The sequence below is a fragment of the Acomys russatus genome, chromosome 31, assembly GCF_903995435.1.
Source record: "Acomys russatus chromosome 31, mAcoRus1.1, whole genome shotgun sequence".
Taxonomy (NCBI): domain Eukaryota; kingdom Metazoa; phylum Chordata; class Mammalia; order Rodentia; family Muridae; genus Acomys; species Acomys russatus.
Window position 1 is genome coordinate 11,093,644 of NC_067167.1, and position 14,773 is coordinate 11,108,416.

The following is a 14,773-nucleotide window of genomic DNA, read 5'->3' on the forward strand; positions in this document are numbered from 1 at the left end:
ATACTATTTCCTTGGGGTTGAGAAAATGACAGGCATCCAGCTTTGTTTTTTTTTTTAAAAAAAAATCATTTTATTTTTCAGTTGGTTCCAGAGCTCAGTATAGTCTCTTTCTCTGCACAAAGCACGAAACAGTGTCCTAATGGGAGGCAAGCCACGGCTGCCTTGCCCATCTATAGGTTTTGAGAAATGAGATCATTCTTCTCACTTGGCAACTAGGACAAGAAGTCACCCAAGCGCTGGCTTTCCATCTAGTTTACTCTGGTCATGTCAGGGTTAACATCGTTGGGCTTTCGGGAGATGGTCTTTTCCTCCTATTTTTTTTTTTTAATTCTTTTCTTCAAATTTGGTATTTGCCCTAAAATATGAAATTGTTCCCATGTCCCACTTAGAGCCTGTAATCCTGGTAAGGTGTATTAGCAGACTTGTGTACCTTTATGCCCTGTGGAAAGTTAATCAGAGAAGAGATCCTATTTTCTATGGCAGCATCAGTATTTAATGTCCGCTAACCCTGTCAGTAACGCACATTCTTTTAAGGGGGGGTGCGGGGGGGAATGCTTCTGTGCTCCAGTTTTTAAAAAGCAAAGGTATGATGTTATTTGTCACGGTGCCCAAAAAAGTCCTTACTCGATAACTTTGCCAGAAGAGGGAGAGAGAGAGGAGGCGAGTGTTCCCCCAGCTGCTTCCTGTCTGTGTTTTGTAGATAAATGTGAGGATTTTCTCTAAACCCCTCTTCTGCTTGCTAAATCTCACTGTCACTGCTAAATCCAGAGCAGATAGAGCCTGCGCAATGGAATAAAGTCCTCAAAATTGAAATGTGACATTGCTTTAACATCTCCCATCTCTCTGGATTTCTTTTTTGCCTCATTATTCCTGCTCACCAATTCATTTCCAGACTTTGTACTTCAGAAGCAATGGGGAAAATCAGCAGTCTTCCAACTCAATTATTTAAGTGCTGCCTCTGTGATCTCTCGAAGGTAAATATCTCTTACTTTTTTGAACTCGTTGGGGAACTGTGTTTAAAACCGTGTGGTGTTTTCTTCTGCCTAGAATTGTTATTCGCTTTAGAATTTGCATTGTTTCAGAACTGGGAGTTATTTACAAATTGCTGAACGTGCAGTTCTGTGCGAGAGCTGTAAAAAGAGCTCCGGGAGATGAATGCATTTGCAGAGCTATCTGTACCGGTAGAAACTATTGCAAGGTACTTATGCTAAACCCTCCACTTCTACTGGGTTTCCACGCTGCCGTTTTTTTAAAAGAGATTCCTTTAAATCTTCCTATGGCTCGGGGCTAGAAAGCATGGATATAAACTCGGGGTGCTTTTTCCTTTCACAGGTGCAGGCGTTTGCTTTTTAGATCATGTTCCTGTGTGTCTGTGTCTGTGTATGTGTGTAATTTGTCAGGAGGCATGTCACAGATTAAAAGTTACATTTTAGATGATAGGAAAGCTTTTTAAATGTGCCTTTTGGAGCCAAGAAGCGGGAATTCTTTGCACTGGTGCCCAGAAAGTCAGAGTTAAAGTGAAGTTTAATTTGCTTTTCTGAAAAAGCTCTCAGACAACCTGCTGTCTTTGCATATTCAGAAATTTTAAACAGATCCACGCTGTGCTCAGAAAGCAGGAGCATTCTGGCGGCTGCTTGTGGAACTTTTCTCTCTGGAAGGGGACTTTTGTGGACCGAGTTTGGGCTTGGATTTCGGGTTGCAACGCTTTGCTCTTACTCTCGGTGCGGTAAAGTCTCTTTAGGTGAATCTGGCTGCCTCCGCAGCCGCCGTCAGTGCACCGACTTCTTCTTTCCGATCACTGGCCCTAGTTCAAGTTTCCATTCTCAGCAAAATTATATCCTTCCAGACTTGTGTTTTTTCAATTTGCAAGCACTTTTAAGCCGCCGTCACTGACTCCTTGGAGGCAGTTGCCGGCGAGCTTAATTCATAAAAGCTCCCAGTCAGAGTGCGGCGTTTCTTTGCTGCTTTCAAATGCTTCCTGGCTAGGACTTTTCTTAGGCAAGTAAGTGCCTTGGGACTTAGGGAGACAACTGTGTCACGCATCTAATTCGGCCATCCTTGAGATGCTAGCAGGCTCCAGCCACCTTACAGGAGTGAAGTCAGCGTTCATATATGCGGTGTGGTCTGGCATCTGGCATTGTGTCTCCCTATTTAAGAGCCTCATCAAAGAGACGGCGGAATGTTACCTCGGCATTCATTGCAAGTTTGGAAAATTGTCTCCAAATGAACTCTCTCTTTCCATGCTGGGTCTGCAGAGCATTATGGAAGTGGAGCTAGCAATGTGTTTCAACTTTTTCCTGTACTTGCAGCAGGCGATGGTGAAGGGAGCTGCTGTGTGGTGGTCTTTCAAACATAATTCAATGAGGAGAGGTCAACTGCCTAGAGCAGTGCACACACAGGGCACAAGCTGGCTTTGTATTCTGAGTATCAAGGTATTTCCCAGTGCTTGAGCTAGAGGAAGGGGGGGGGGGTGGGAGGGAGGCAAAGAGCTGGAACTTGGATTCCCTATTGTGGGTAGCCAAGACAGGTAGCCACACAATGGAAATCAGTGGCTTCCCTTGGGAGGGATAACATTGACTAGACCCCCAGCTGTGCAATTTACTCGTAGTTTAAATGGACAAAAGGCAGTTTACCCAGGCTCATAGCATACCTGCCCTGCCAGGGTGTGCACATGTAACTAGATGCTTTCACAAACCCCACCCACAAAACAGCACATGTTTTTTTAAGTCCTCAGTGTTCTATTCACGTCAGCCTCATAGTACCCACTCTGACCTGCTGTGAAAAAGACCTGCAACGTGCCAAAATGACCTCACCTCCAGTAAGTATTCTCTTATTGATGACTGCCCTCGAATTTTCACTGGGCATTTTCATTGTTGCTCAGACATCTGGAATCCACCTGATATCCCACTTGTTTGATGCAAAGACGTCTTTGGCAACGTGCATTTGCCGGTGATCATTGAGGAAAGTGTTCTGAGTTCAGAGTTGGGCTTTTTCTGCCCTCTCTTTGCCAGGCTCTTCCTTGTCCTCTTCCTGTTACATCTATGGCTTCTCTCTACCCGTTTTCTTTGTGGTTGATGAAATAAGAGGCCGGGGAAATGGAGAACATATGGGGAGACTTGTTTTGAACTTTTTTTAAAAACTCCTAAGTAAGTTCGTTATTGTTTTCTGTTTGGGGAACACGGTGTGGTCAACTGAGATACTGTGTGTGCTAGACTAGTCTCTGAGCTAAAGGAAAATGCACCAGAGGTCCTAGGAGTGCAAGTACTGATATTTATTAGACAGTGGGTTTTTTTTTTTTCCAGTATAATTCCATGCAAAGAGGAAAAAGGAAAAATAAAATCGGTTAAAGCCATTTTCAGTTTTTCAATGCTAGAGGTTCATATGTCTTGCTGGATTTAAAGGTACTGTCCCTTAAAATAACTATTAAAGTGTGGTTTGGGACAGCCAGTGATGGTGGTCTAAATTTACAAAGGCTGTGAGACTGAGTGACAGCTCCTGTGGAGTTGGTCCAGGCTGGCCATTGCAGGTGCCTGGCCTTCACCATCATCTGACGCTCAGCACAGGTAGGGGGCAGTGTTTGAGAAGTGGGTTTGCTGGAGAGAACCTCATTCTGGACCTGACCTGTTGCCAGCATGAAAGGATGTGTTCCCTAATGGGGCTGCCCTTTCCCAAAGAACCAGGAAGTCCTGATGGGTTGGATTTACTCAGGTTTCCATGAGAAACACTGAAGGGGAAACTCCCCCTTCAAATGCTTCTCATAGCTAAAAGAAATGAATAGATATTAGCTCATTTCTAGAAAATCCTAGTGTCTTTGGTGGTGTAGCAATGGAGTGCTTCCATGCCAAAAACTCTACTAAGAAAATGTACCAAGGCCTTAGCTGAGGCCAGATCTCCTTCTTAGCTGCAGTCTTCTGTTCGTGGTGTTCTGTAAGTAGAGAGTTTCTTTCATCTTCAGTTGCTCTACAAGTACTCACTAAAATTTTACCATGTGCTATCAACAATCAAGGGCTTGGGATCCCTTGCCCTCTGCAAATGCTAGGCTGAAGAGCTGGCCACAAAACTGGAAATTGGTTTAAAATCGTCAGCAAAATTTGTCAGTGTTGCAGAGGCAGTGTTGAGAGTTCACACAGGACAGGGAAGGGTGGCCGTAAACTAAATGCCTGAGCCTCATTCTCCAAACAAGATGGGGTTGAATAAATTTGCCCCAACTGTGAGGTACAAAAAAGCCTCTTTTACAAATTATAGCTTCCAGATGGGCACAGTGGTGAACGCCTGTAATCCCAGCACTGGAGAGGCAGAGGCAGGCAGATCTCTGTGAGTTTGAGGCCAGCCTGGTCTACAAAGCGGGTCCAGGACAGCCAGGGCTACACAGAGAAACCTTGTCTCTCAGAAAACCTGATATATATATATATACATATATATGTGTGTATACACACACACACACACACACATACACACACACACACACAGGAGAGGCAAGATATGCTGGGTTTCCTACCTCAGTCTACTATCATTAGAGTATAATTCTGCCCACAGTCCACTGAACCAAAGCATGCATGTGTATAATATATATATATATATGTGTGTGTGTGTGTGTGTGTGTGAGAGAGAGAGAGAGAGAGAGAGAGACCTCCTTTATAGGGTGGCTCACCGAATACCCCCTTGGTGACACTTTCCATGTTACTGAGAGCATCCGCATCTGAAATAGATGAAGCTGCTCACCTTGGAAGCCTTCCTGAAAGAAAGTACATGCTGGCCCCACAAGTAGCAACATGGAAAAGCAGAAGGTCACCGTTGCACTTGTCTGCTTCTTAGAATGAAGAGAGTCACAGGAATCCTGGTTTTGGCACGGGTGCCATTTGGCTATCAACCACTGGCGAAACTGAGCCAACCAGGGGACCCTTGGTTGCTTCTGGCATAATACTGGTAGGGTGGCACATGAGTACCTCCCGGACTTCCTATTGCTCAAGAAAAGCTCTTGTAGGTCTTAAGCTCAGTGCTGCCCCGCACATAAAAAAACCCTCTGTGTGCACTTCTGTGGTAGTGGACTAGAGGAGGGGGCCTTTGGAATGTAAGAGTTATATTTCCCCTTGAAGCTCAGAAAGGGATTTTTAAACTCCCTGACCTTCTGTCACCCTCCTTCTTCCTGCTTGTCACTCTCCCCCAAGGCAGGCATAGAAATTAGAAACCCCCTTCCTCAAGGCAGCCATAAAACACGGACAATTGCTTCTGACCTCCTGAGACTTTCCATCAGGGGAATCTGACCAGATAGAAATCTGCTGCTTGCCCTGTGTGATGGTAAGGGTCATAGGCCCCTTCTCCCCGAGAGGCCCAAAATCCTACACCCAGGGCTTAAAAATGCTTCACAAAGGGGCGTAGACGAATCAGGAGAGGCAAGACGTGCTGGGTTTTCTACTTCAGTCATTAAATTATAATTCTACCCACTGCCCTTGCTCCATTGAACCGCAGCAGCAACAAATGGGAGGGGTTCCCCCCTTCTGGAGCCTTGTTTCTGAAGGCTCTCACCTCACCTACACCTTTAATTAAATAAAGGCATCAGGTGACTTTCTCATGCCAACCTGCATTTTGTTATTAAGGTCCAGACTGCGACCTTCGCGATGTGTAAGGAAGCGTATTCCCACCTTTCTATCACTTTGGTTTTGTGAGGCAGTTGCATCCCTAAGTCTTCGTGTTTTTCCTGTTCCTGAGTTGCTTGTTTGTTTTCCCCTTATGGTTGTGTTAGCTGCTAACACTCAGGTAAGATTTCTCTTTCTCTTCCTCTTCCTCCAGCCCTGCTCTGCTTCCCTCCCTTGCTCCCTCTCCCTCTCTGAAAGGCTCTAATGATGTATTTTTCATACCTTTCTGGCCTGTGTAAAATCTTCTTAATCGATGGCCATAGAATGATGCCCTGGTTAATTTAATACTCTTATCGATAATGACTATAGGTACCCTCTGCAGACAGCCAAGTCTTAGAGCATTTAAACAGTTTGCCTACAAAGCTGAGCGCCATTTAACTTTTGATCATTCAGATGTTTTACCAGCCTATCAGAATGGCACGGGGACCCGCTCCCGCCGCCCCCCCGCCCATCCACTAAAATAACCACATCTTTTGTCACCCAGTAAATGTTTGTAGCCCCTTTGCCCTATTTATTCATAATAAGACCTCATTAAAAAAAAAAAAAAAAAAAAAAAACACCTCAGGAGGATTTCTGAAGATTCAGAAGCCAAGGGACTAAACAGGGTTTGTCTGAAGTCAAGACAGGCTCAGACCAGGACACCCCCGCCCCCGCAGGGGTCCTTTCATGCCACACTGCTCTCTAGGCCACAGAGTTTTGATAAATGGCGACAGGGGAAAGACTGAAAGTCAGTGTGGTCGTCATCCCCCCCCCCCACGTCCCACCCTTTTAGGACCCAGAAGGATTCTTGACCTTCCTTTTGTTCTCCCTCCTGCAGATCAAGATACAAGTCATGTCGTCTTCACATCTCTTCTACCTGGCACTCTGCTTGCTCACCTTCACCAGCTCTGTCACAGCTGGACCGGAAACCCTTTGCGGGGCTGAGCTGGTGGATGCTCTTCAGTTCGTGTGTGGCCCAAGGGGATTTTACTTCAGTGAGTACTTCTCTCACCCCACCCCACCACCTGCCTCGTCCCTGCCCCCCCACCGCCCCACCTCACCCTGCTCTGTGCTACTATGATTCTGAAGTATATGGCTTTGTGGATTTACAACCGCAGGGCTTGCGCGAGTAAGTGAATGGCTGCCCGTGGCAGGCAGCCATCCTCGGGCTCTCACCTTCAAGTGTGCATAGCATTTCATCTGGGCTTTGGCAAGTGTGGGAGATTTAGGGTGGAATTTTCTTCTTTAAGAGCTTGTCTTTAACTGCTTCCTCAAGGGCCTTCCTCCAGATTTTGTGGTCTACCCCCCACTCTCCTATTCCTTCCAATGAAGAAATAAGGCAGACTAACCCTGGGGTATTGGAGATTTTGTCCTTAGACCTTTGAGTGCATATATAAGCGTACAGAAGGCATGCAGGGTTACTCTGAGCGTTCTGCAATTTAGTGTAAAATGGTAAAGATTTCCCACGCCAAATTTATATGAACTCGAGAAATGGATTAAACTGAGAATACAGTCTGTGTCTCCACGCACCACAAAGTCACCATGAGTGGACAAAAGGTAATCTTTGCCAAGACATGTTTGTAAGTACCTGGGCTTGCTCTAACTGTACACTGTAGTGGTATACCAATATGCCCTCTATACAGATTGACCTTGATTTTCTTTTTTGTCACTACTTTTTTTTTTTTTTTTTTTTTTTTGATGTAGTTCTTCCCTGGGTATTATATCCACTCAGAAAGGAGTCTTTGAAAAATTCATCAGCACACATCTTATAAGTAGGTCTCAGGCAAAAAGAAAGTCAGCAGTCAGTGGGAAGGAGACAGAGGAGTCAACACCTTAAATGATAACACACACCAATAACCCAATGGCCACCGAAGGGAGTGGTCACTTGAAAAAAAAATCAATGTCACACACGTCCATCTCACAGTGTATTATAATGCAGTGAAAAACTGAAAGACAGATGTGAACGCTGTACATTTCTTTGGAAGTGTTCAGAGTTCTGGGAAACTGGGCACCACTCATTCACTAGGGTTCCTGTCACTCAAATGTCAACAGATCGCTTCAGTGATCCACCAAGCTCAAGCTCCGTGTAGCTCTTGAAATGATTCACATTCTTAAAGCCTCTTTTGTCTGCTTGACAAATGATGCAGGTGGTAATGGTGGTAGCCTGGGTGGTGGTGGTGGTGGTGGTTGTGTGTGTGTGTGTATGTGCATGAATGTGTGTGTGTATGAGTGTGTCTATGTGTGTGAGTGTGTGTGTATGAGTGTGTATGTATTATGTGAGTGTGTGTATGTACGTGTGTGCACATGAGTGTGTGTGTATGGGCATGAGTGTGTGTGTGTGAGTGTGTGTGTATTGTGTGAGTGTGTGTGCATGCGTGAGTGTGTATGTGAGTGTGTGTCTGCATGTGTGTGTGTGCGTGAGTGTGTGTGTGTGCGCGCGTGTGTGTGCGTGAGTGTGTGTGTGTGCGTGAGTGTGTGTGCATGAGTGTGTGTGTGTGTGTGGGAATGTGTGTGTGTGAGTGCGTGTATGTGTGTGTGTGTGTAAGAATGAGGCAAAAGTTTACTCATATAAGTTTGTAGATGTGCAAGGGAACTACTAAGGAGACTTGTAATGTCTATTTACCATGGTTTTGACAAAATAAAATAAAAACAGACAAGTGGCAGCATATCATCAAAGACTCTAACATGCTTTCAGCTGTGTGAATGGGAAATTTTCCACTTTGTGCTTCCTGCCAGTCCTTTATTTGAATAAATTCACTTATTTTTCTGGCAATAAAACAGCTTCATCTAGTTCTCTGTTGCAGGGTGAATGAATGAGCTGAAGGGGTGAGTGGGTTTTCCTTTAACACCAGGCTCGTTTCACTTTTTAAAAAAAACTACTCTATAGAAAGTGAACATGAGACCTCAACACAGCCAGACAACGAGTTGTGATCATGCTATAATTTGCCTGCAATGGACCCATGCTTTCATTTTGAGAAGCGTAAACGGTTCTCACCTCCATTTCCCAAGGACCTTGTCGTCACTTGGCAAGCCACTAATACAAGTTTGTTCCATCCATCTCACTGGTTATCCGCAAGCCTGCAAGTGCCTCTGCTGAGCGCCAGGCTGAACTGACGTACTCCAGGATCTCCACACCTGGTGCATGACTACTGGACCCATCTACGCCTGGGTTGTTTGCATTAGGTAGTGAAAACTAAGGCAAGGAATAGTGACTCAGCCCTAGATAACCAGACAGTACTTACAATGTCCGAGCAGACGCTTGAACATTGGACACCGACAGTGGAAACCAATTTTAATGCACTGAGAAGGTTCTTGCGTTGATCGCTGCAAAGATCAAGTTTTAGTAAATGTGTTTAAATTGGGTTTTAATAACTTAAAATAAAAAAGGAGCCATAGAGCCCCTTGATATTTATAACAGGGTTCTGGTTTTGTTTTGTTTTTCGTTTGTTTGTTTTTTTGTTTTTGTTTTTAATAGATTGAATCCAAGTAAACATAATAGAATTTCTTCTGTGGGACTCTCCCAGTAAGAACCACCAAGTATGACGACTGCCAAATACTTTGTGACACATATGTTATTGTCAATTCTGCCATTAAGAGGTTTTTTTTTTTTTTTTTTAAATCACATTGGGCTTTATAGAATTCCATGACTTAAGCTAAATCCAGTGCTTGCCTTTTGTTCTTTAAGCACAAAGGTATGCTCTCTACCTGAGAAGAGCTCCTTCTCCTAAATTACTATAGTTTACTTCAAAATACTGGGGGAACATCTGCTGTACAGTATACTGTACAACAGAGGTATAACTGAGTTGCCCAGAGACGAATGAGAGACTGACCTTGCCTTTGAAGTATTCGGAGTCTAGTCAGAGGTTAGAAAAAAGGGTTTATATGTCATATAACTGCAAGACAAAATAACCTTGGAGAAGAGGTTATATTCTTAATGCTTTTCCTGAATATTCCATCTCATTTATGGCATGTCTTTACCAGGCTCCGCCCTCTATGTGCACCCCTGAAAGGCCAGAGCTATTCATCTTTGAAGATCAATGTCAATAGCTGCTGGAATTTGTCCATTTGGACTGGCAAGATTGAATCCAAAGGGATTAGAGAGATGGCTTAGTGATTAGGAGCAGTGGTTGCTCTTCCAAAGGACCCTGGTTCAATTCCCAGCACCCAGATGGCAGCTCATAACTGTCTGGAACTCCTGTTCCAGGGGATCCAACACCCTCCCACTGACATACATGCAGGCAAAACAACAACATACATGAAAAATACAAATAAATAATTTATTTTTTTTAAAGAAAAAAAGATTGAATCCAAGTAAACATAATAGAATTGCTTCTGTGGGACTCTCCCAGTGAGAATCACCAAGTATTAGGACTGTCAAATACATTGGAACACATTTCTCACCTCATGCCTACCCAGTTATTTGATGAAACTGTTGTGTTTTCCCCCACTGAATACAAGGTATGCATACCAATAAGAACATGGAAGCTGGGCTTCACCCATCCCCAAGCTATATTGATGGTCTGTTTTGGTCCTGAGCCAATTATTCTTACAGGCATTGACTGCTGTCAACAAATTTTATTGAGTTTCCTTTTCATTCCCTGAGATATACTGGGTGTGGGGAAGTCCCCACTAAGCATTGACAGTCCTTGAAGCACCTTTAAAAGCAAAGAACCCTTCACATTTCCACCCCCCCCACCCCCCGCCGGCCCCAGTTGACACTGGATTTTGCTCTTATTTTCTAAGTATCACTGAGCCCCTGCCTTTTTACTTTAGGCTCTTTCAACTCCATTTGGAAATATGTATTTCTCTGAACTGTTGGAAAGGGCGGTGTCTGATCTTGGTTTGGTATTTAAACATCATAAAGAAATTGGCCTCCATCCTTATTTTATGTTTTTATTTTTGAGTAATACAAAATATTTAACAAGGAATGGTTTTGAACCCTATTAGAACTGTTCGGAGTAAGGTGTTTTGTTTTGGGTTTTTTTTTTTTTTTTTTTTTTTTTCTGTTGTTGCTGTTGTTAATTCTTGCTTTGTGTAGGTTGACCCAGTTTCACAAATGAGCGCACATTTCCCTCCTAGCCCGAGTTCTGTGGGCGCACAGCAGACACATCCTCCTGGATGATGTGAACAACTCCCCGGCAGAAGTAGAGCAGCTGATCCAAAGTGAGTGCAGCTTCCCCAGACAGTTTACAAAATGAATGATCCGGTGAAGAGCTAATTACGGATTCCTCCCCATGTACCACAGAGAGAGAGAGAGAGAGAGACAGCATGTCAATCAGGCCTACTCTCTCTTGGTCCTGTGAGGAGAGCAGCGCCATGGTGGAGGTGAAAGCTCACAAGGAAAGAACTCTGGGCTAACCCACCAGTGTGCTGAAACCCACACAGAAGATGTGTCCTATTAGAACGTTGCTTTGTCTGAGGCACACCAGTGGCTGAAATGAAAGGAGAGAAGTTAAGCTTACCACGGGTATAATTTTTTGACAGCTATGGTGATTAACCATTTTAGCATGCTCTTTGGGAACTCCTGGAATTTTTCTCCTTTGAGGTATTTAAGAAGTTGACAGACAACCAACCATCTTGAATGGTTTCAATTAAGGACAACCAGAAGAAAGAGAGGTTCTGGGGTCTTTTTCAGTTTTAAGAGTCTATAAACAGTCCCTTAAATAAACTGTATATGCTTTACCTCGGGCAGTCTGGGGGAAAGGAGAAGTAAATCAATTAGAAAAGAAAGTTGGATACCCTTTCAGCTACCCCAGATTTATGGCTTTTGTAAAACATCCCTCCACTGCATGCTTATTAAGAACAGATCTGAATAAACGAATGACATTCTTCATGTGTTAAAGCACTGTTTTTAAAGACTTTGAGTGAAACTTTGCAATTAGGTTTCGCTGTTATTGATTGCACAAACCTTCCTAGGTTGAGGTTATTATTTTGAACTTGGGCCTCTTTCCTTTGATATACAGAGCTCAGAAAACTACCTCCAGACCTGTCAATCATTACTTATATGACTTTGGCAGCCATTTAAACTTCCTGGGCTGAAATGCCCTTGTCTATAAAACAAGGGGATTTTGTTAAGGCAAATGACCTTTAACTTTAACAGATTTGACATCTAGGTTGCGAGCAACAAGCATTTCTGTTATTGGAAAAGGGGGAGCCCTGGGTTTAACTAGTGACCAAGGGACGTTCAGCTTCTTTTATCTTCTTGACTTCATTTCAGCTGGTCCCCGAAGGTAGCCAATCTACTCCTTTCAGGAAATAAGAGCCAGCTGCTTTGTTTCATTTTAATTTGAGCTTTCATTCTCCAAGGACAGAAGAGAAACGCAGACATGACCACACAGTGCCAGGTCATAAACCCAAGGTTGTCATTGCTCTTTGTTATCGAGGGCGATCTGGTGGTTCTCACCTTTGTGATTTCATTCTGCCTTGACTTTCAGAAGCACTGAGGGACTCTGTTCATTATCTCAGAAGAAGACTCTTTGAATCTACCCAGAGCCTTTGGGCAGCCTATTAGATACAGCCTGTCCAGTGAGAGAAGAGTGGGGTGTTCAAACCCGTCCACCACCAGCTTTGCTTTGGGCCAGGGTGGACTTTAAGCTCCATCTGTATGCACTTGCATGCCCAGGACCCCTCTTGGGAATCCAAGCATGCCTTTGTGTGAGTGCTGGCCCAACTTAGGGGTGAGTATGGTCACTGCCTATGGAAAAACTATTCTCTTTGAAATTGATACATCTGAAATTGACCTTCTGACCTTGCCCTCATTAGTACACAGAGCTGATAGGCCACAAATATTGTTTGAGGGGGCAAACAAACAAACAAACAAAAAAATCAGCACCAGGCTTTTATCTTTGACCCTCAAATGCTTGCTAACTACTTTTTAAAAATATACTCAAGAGATTTTGTAGGTGGACTAAGAAAATGATGGTTTCTGTGTGAAATCAGAAAATAACTTTTGACTTTATTGACATGGTTATATTTATTAAGACTGTCTTATCCTAGATCTGACTCTTCTGACAAGAATATACAGTTGAGCCCTAGCTCTGCAACTTAATCAGAGGGAGGCCTTGAGTAGACCACTTAGCCACATTGTGCCTCGGTTTCCTCATCTGTAAAATGGGACCTGACTTCTAGTGCTGGTATCAGAGTTAAATGAACCAATGGATTAGAATAGTGTCCAGCACATGGCACCACACTCATTATTAGCTCTTGTATTTATTTACTCCCTTCTGTGATCTGTCTTAGAATCCACTGTAAAAGGTGAGATACCTGAGAAGTCCAGGTAGTTTTACACTCCTATTTCTTCTGCTTGGGGCAGCTGATAAAATTATGAGTAGTAACAATCATGCACACACACAGTGTCAGTAGTAATGACAAGAACAGTCTGGATGTCTCACACTTTAATTTAAAAAAAAATCTATTTGCTCCTGCTTTGTCCTTATCCCCTTTTTGACAGACAAAGATGATGTCTGCGTTAGACAAACAAGAAGTAGAAGGCGTGGGCTGAGGAAATGTCCAGCAGGTCACACTTGTCACACGAGTTTGAAAATGTAAAGCCAGATTGTGGTGGTGCGGACCTACAATTCTAGTGTTCCAATAAAAAGAGGTGGGAGGCGGAGACAGAAGACTGCTTAGAGCCTGGCATATACAGCAGCAAGAGACCTCACCTCAAACAAGGTGGGAGTCAGGAACTTACACCCGTGGCTGGCCTCTGACCTCCACACATATGTTATGTCATGCACACTTGTACACCACACACAGAATGGACACACCACACACATACATATCTACCCACAAAATGAAAGGAAAGGTGTGGAGATTTTGAAACGTCACAGATCAAAATAACAAATCCCCGGCTTCTAGTCTCCCTGAAATGTGCTCATTTGGTCAACTGCGTTGCTTAGAACTCACAGATCTGTAGCCCAGGGAAATGGTCCCTAAGCCCCAGCCATCCTCTGGAAAATAAGGGACAGGAGCCCTGGTATAAAGCAATTGGTTTTCAACGTTTTCTTAAAATGAGGCCTCGGTGTGTGTTGTTGGGGGTGGGGAAAAGTCACATATCCATGTAAGGAACTTGCACTTTACCTCTGAGACCATTGAGAAAAAGAAATTCCTCAAAGTAAAGAAAGTTTGTTTTGATTAGATGTAGTCACTGTACAGGGATCTTCATAGCACCCTCACAGGTAGTATGCAGCCCCTCTCCTGTGAGAACCATGGGGAGCCTCACTTATCACTCAGTGGCTTCATATTTTTTTCCTCTATCAGAAAAACCTTAAATGTTTCATTTCTTGCAGCTTTTAGTCTGGAATCTTCTCTCTCTCTCTCTCTCTCTCTCTCTCTCTCTCTCTCTCTCTCTCTCTCTCTCTCTCTCTCTCTCTGCGTTACCAAGACTCTATTTAGTTGGACCAAGCATCTCTTGTGGGGAATCAGGAAAGTGCTCGCAAAGGTCATTAAGTGCCTGATGCCCATGGGGGCCTTGTCAAAATGGAAACTGCCAGTGGGTTGGGTCGGAACACAAGATTTCTAACTGGGGGATGCGAATCCCAACTTGCTGTTTTAGCTCATGGTATGTGAGGGTCTCACATTATCAGTGGCAGGTAGACATTTTAGATCCAGAAAGGAGATTGAACATTGTATAGCTTCAGTGTTCTGTCAAATACCTTGTCCAGACATCATGTGCCACGGCAGCATCCTTTAGACACACCATCAGAGCCAACCCCATCTCTCCAGAAGCCTTCCTTTTGATCTCAAAGGCCACAGCAAAGAACCAGACACACTGAGAACAGACCCAAGGTCTTTCCCAAGGAGAGTCCCTGTTGTCCTAACTTACAGGCCACAGAAGCTTTTGATCTTCCATGTGGCCAGATGTCCTTGACAATCGTGGTGGCAAATTATCTTGTTTGCGCTGAGCTGCTGGCTTGGCACTGATCTACCCCACACCTTTCCGTGAACCCACATAAGCTCTTATATTCCACAGGATTATTTGGGGTTGCCCAGAAAGTTCAAACCTCTCATTAGCTGTCAGACTGAGGAGACAACATCTTCTAGTTGTGCTTATCTTTATCTGTATGTGAGATCATGTTTAAAACATAGCAAAGAGATGTTATTTGACATGCAATTCCCTAACTGTAGCAAGTTGTATGCCTATTTAATGCATTGTTTAG

The 14,773-nt window shown here is 43.9% G+C and overlaps 1 protein-coding gene across 4 annotated transcripts in view; it reads left to right on the plus strand.

Moving 5' to 3' along the window:
* Positions 1 to 660: 660 nt before the first annotated feature.
* Positions 661 to 14,773, plus strand: part of Igf1 (insulin like growth factor 1) — a 70,421-nt gene continuing 56,308 nt past the window's right edge. The window contains exons 1-2 of one of the 4 annotated variants that reach the window (XM_051139902.1): positions 661 to 974; positions 6,454 to 6,610. In XM_051139902.1, coding sequence (XP_050995859.1) covers positions 912 to 974; positions 6,454 to 6,610 — 220 coding nt within the window. In that variant the 5' untranslated portion in view covers positions 661 to 911. Of the gene's footprint in view, positions 975 to 1,034; positions 1,199 to 2,660; positions 2,819 to 6,453; positions 6,611 to 14,773 lie in introns of those variants that run through there. The other 3 variants (XM_051139904.1, XM_051139906.1, XM_051139905.1) reach the window with 3 other exon arrangements.